Source organism: Otolemur garnettii, unplaced genomic scaffold (assembly GCF_000181295.1).
Source record: "Otolemur garnettii isolate 467f Iridium unplaced genomic scaffold, OtoGar3 scaffold00092, whole genome shotgun sequence".
Lineage (NCBI taxonomy): Eukaryota > Metazoa > Chordata > Mammalia > Primates > Galagidae > Otolemur > Otolemur garnettii.
The window spans coordinates 5150533-5154963 of NW_003852487.1; the positions used below are offsets into that span (position 1 = coordinate 5150533).

The following is a 4431-nucleotide window of genomic DNA, read 5'->3' on the forward strand; positions in this document are numbered from 1 at the left end:
CCGGGCTGGGGATTCGAACCCGCCACCTTAGGTGTATGTGGCTGGCGCCTTAGCCGGTTGAGCTATAGGCACCAAGCCTGATCTTTATTTTTAATGTAACTATGTTCCTGAGAGGTAGACAGAAACCTCCTCTAGCTGTTGCCTGGTCTCTGGGTGTGATGAGGCATGCACTAGGCATACACATTTGTGTTGATTTCAATCTTCGGCTGTCACAAAACATTCTTCTAAAAATATCCGTGTACATGCTTCCTTGTCTAAGCTTGCACAAGATGCCATAAAATAAATTCCTAGAAATAGGATCGCTGAGCCAAAGGGTTGCTCCTTAAATGTCCTTGGACATCCATGCCCTGCAGACAAGACCAGGTGCCCATGTCTCCAACCTGGTTGCTCAAGCAGAAGCCTGGTGATTGTTCTGATCAGATCCATTTGGTCAGATGCCCAGTTCTGAGTGACCTTTATAACCAGAAGCAGCAGGCTCAGGTACACCTGAACCTGAAACCAGAGGTGGGTGGTTGGGTCCCCCAGAGGGGCTGGAGCCTTGAGCTTGTCAGCTGCAGCAGGTGCAGCTTCCAAGGATGGCTATAGCAGAACCTCCCAATTATATGCTCTTTGCATAAGGCAGGATCATTCTTCTCCCATTGAGAAGAGAGGTCTATGTTCCTTCCCTTGAACTTGGGTGAACCCTTGTGACCACAGGGTTGGTTTTGGAGGCAATACTGAGTGAGTTCTGAGGCCAAATCACAAGTGATATAGCTTCCACATGGTTCTCTGGGTTGCTTGTGCTCAGCATCCAGCCACCACACTGTGAGGAAGTCCAAGCAGCCTGTGGAGAGGAACCAAGGTCCTTAGAACCATGGCCATCCTCCCAAACCACAGCCTGTGCCCACTTGCCAGCTGCATGAATGCGCCAATGTAGGGTGGTTCCTCCAGCCCCAGCTGATGCCACATGGAGCTGTCTCCACCAAGACCTGCCCAAACTGCAAGTTCCTCAGCAAAGCAGATGATGGCCAGGAACTGGCAATTGTTTATTTGAGGGGTTTGTTATGTTTGTTATGTTTGTTATTCATATACTGGCTATGCAATCCTAAGCAAGGGGTATTTGACTCCTTCAAGTCTTAGTTTCTTTGTGTGTGACATAAAGATAATAATACCACCTAACTGGGTTCATTCATTCAAAAACTATTAATTGAGCACCTAAAGTGTGCCAAGCACTGTTCTGGCCATGTGAACACTGCCTAACTAATGAGTGGTTCAAAGCCTTCTCCACTTTTCATATCTGTGAACTGAACATAGAAATTCCTTCTTCTTCTCTTCCAGCAAAAGATCTCACATAAAGTAATAATCATTTGCCAGGTAAGTCACTGAAAAGCCAGCTATCACCTCCAGGTCACAGGGCCCTTGGGGCTGCCAGACCGGAACTTTGGGCAATCTCAGGGAAGGGCTGTCCTTCTAAGTGAAGCTCTAGCAAGGTATTTGCTAGGCAATAAAAGCTGCTATTGTTTGCAGCCCTGGAGACCTATTAATGAGTAACCCTATGTGCAGGCCCTGGTTCTAGCTCTGCAAAAATGGCTGCTTAAATGACGAGAACAAGGTGCAATTTTCCTGTTGTAGTTTTAAGTGGGTACAGAGCACCAGGCCAATCAAAGCCCTAACTACTGGATGGGATTTCCAGCAGCCCTGGGTATCCGCATGGTAGGCCTTTGCAGTGAGGTGCCGCTTGCCTAGTAGTCCATAAATATTCAGTGCCAGATGGGCTGGCTCTGGGCACACAGAGCAGAATCCAGCCATGGGCACAGGGATCCAGTGAGGCCACTGCAGAGAGAAGGCATGGGGAGACCCAGTGAGGGGGACTAGAAGGCTTCTAGGGGCACTTGGGCCAGGCTTTGGAGAAGGGCAGACTCTGAAGGTGGTATTAGGACTTCTCAGCCAGGCACTTGTCTTCTAGCCCTTCTGGGAAGTTGCTGGAAGCAATAGTGGTACTGGGTCACCTCAGGGGTCTGGGGGTGTCCAGAGTGGACCAACTGGTAATTTCCTTACTGTCAGGGTCTGGCACCAGCCTGGTACTTGCAGTTGTTAAAGAGCAGGATAGATGACTGCTTTGTGGTACTCTGGAAGGTCTGATCTACTTCCTTCATTATCCAGCTGACCTGGGGCTGAGCATGGGCAGGTGGTCCTCAAGGAACATGACTAGAAAGAGACAGCCTGTCAAGGGGAGAGGGGCTATAACAACAATAAGTAAGTACCAGGGTGTCACTGTTTACAAAACACTTTTATTCTCTTAAAGGTTGAATCCAACCCTCCTCCAGTTCATATGATGAAGTCCTAATCCCCAATACCTTAGGATTTCTTTGGAAATAGGGTGGTTGCTGATGTATCTAGGTAAGATGAAGTTATTAGAGTCGGCCCTACCCCAGCATGACGGGCGTCTTTGTAAAAAGGAGGAATTTGGAGGAAGGCATGTGGAAGTGGAAGTCCTGCAGCAGGAACAGGCTTGGAAAGACCACCTCAGAGCACTCAGATGGACCACAAGGCCTACACCTTCATTTTGGACTTCGGGCCTCCAAAGCCAAGAGTGAGTTTCTGGCGTTTGAGCCACTCAGCAGCACTCATAAGAATGCACACCTGCCTTCCTGTATTTCTCACCCGGCCCGCCGACGCCGTGGCCCGGCCCAGGGAGACACCTGGGACGGCTGTGTGTCCTTGGGCGACTGGCGGAACCTCTCTGAGTTTGTTTCCCCCATCTGCACCATCTGCCGCCAGGTTGCTGAGAGTGTCAGAGGAGACAAGACAGCGCCAACTAGTGCCTACAGTCCTTGGAGTCAGGGTCAGCGGCCGCCGGAGTCCAGCGGGGGTCGGCTGGGGCGTGTCCGGGCGGGGGGAGCGGGGCCTGCTCGGCGCTCCGCCGGTCGGCTCTGCGCTCGGCGCTCGGCCGGTCGCCCTGCGTACGCTGCGTCTGGGGCTCGCAGGCTCCGGTGCCGTCGTCATGTCGACCGCCATGAACTTTGGGACCAAGAACTTCCAGCCGCGGCCGCCGGACAAGGGCAGCTTCCCGCTAGATCACTTCGGTGAGCGGTGGAGGTCGGCGGGCAGGGTCGTTCGTCCGCAGGCTTGCGGGCTGGGGTCTGCAATGCGGGTCTGGGGTGAGTGGTCAGAGTCTGGGGCGGGGGTGTGTGGGCTCAGGATTCGGGGTCTGGGGACTTAAGCACAACGCTGTCGGCTCGTCACAGGCCTTGGGTCCCCGGCCAGGTCAGGACAGAGCCCCAAAGGTGGTGCTGGTGTTTGAGTATAGGCGGGGAAACTGAGGCTCAGAGGAACGCCTCTTCTCCTCGTCCCCCAGCCAAAGTGGACCCATTGCCCGTGATCTTCCAAGCGAAGCTCACAGGGGATGGACCCTCGCGTGACAAGGGCAGTGACACTAAATCCAAGCATTGGATTCTACATCTCTGACATCGCTGGCGATTCTTACCTGGAAAAGGAATGTGTGCTCCAGTTTTTTTGCAGAATATTGTTAAATGCTTTTTTGTTTGTTTTTGTTTTTGAGACAGTCTCACTCTGATGCCCAGGCTAGGTGCCGTGACGTCAGCTTAGCTCACAGCAGCCTAACTCCTTCGCTCAAGCGATCCTCTTGCTTCAGTCTCCCAGGTAGCAGGGACTTACAGGCACCCGCCACAAGGGCCAGCTGATTTTTCTGTTTTTAGTAGAGAGGGGATCTCGCTCTTGCGCAAGCTAGTCTCAAACTCCTGATCTTAAGTGATACTCCTACCTGGGCCTTCTCCTACTTGGCCCTACCTGGGCCTCCCTGATACTCCTACCTGAGTGCTAGGAGCCACCCCATCAGCCTGTTAAATGATTTGACAACTGACTTAAAGGATGTGTTATTAATGTCTTTTGAAAAACTGACAAATGCTAATTTCACGATGTGTATGGCCAGAATTCAGGTTTTTGAGTGAGTGAAGTGAGTCTCCATGGAAACTAAAGCTTCAAAACTAAATTTACAGGGCATGGCACATGTGGCACAGTGGTTATGGCACCAGCCACATACACAGAGAGTGGCGGGTTCAAACTTGGCCTGGACCAGCTGAACAGTGACCCCATATACCGGAGGTGGTGGGTTCAAACCCAGCCCCGGCCACAAAAAACAAAAACCCTAATGACCTAAAGTGACTTCTGGGTGGCGCCTGTGGCTCAGTGGGTAGGGCGCCGGCCCCATGGGTTAAAAACCAGCCCCAGACAAACTGCAACAAAAAAATATCCGGGCATCGTGGCAGGCGCCTGTAGTCCCAACTACTGGAGAGGCTGAGGCAAGACAATCGCCTAAGCCTAGGAGCTAGAGGTTGCTGTGAGCTGTGTGATACCGTTTAAGGCCAAGAGTTCGAAGTTGTTGTGAGCTGTGACGCCACAGCACTGTATCAAGGGCGACATAGTGAGACT

General features: G+C 52.0%; 1 protein-coding gene across 1 annotated transcript; it reads left to right on the top strand.

Annotated features, from left to right (window-relative positions):
- The first annotated feature begins 2002 nt into the window (after positions 1-2002).
- LOC111727067 lies at positions 2003-3302 on the top strand. The gene is made up of 3 exons (XM_023516534.1): positions 2003-2572; positions 2761-3133; positions 3228-3302. The coding sequence occupies exons 1-3, from the start codon at positions 2370-2372 to the stop codon at positions 3300-3302; spliced, it is 651 nt and encodes a 216-aa protein (XP_023372302.1). The 5' UTR covers positions 2003-2369.
- Positions 3303-4431: the final 1129 nt, after the last annotated feature.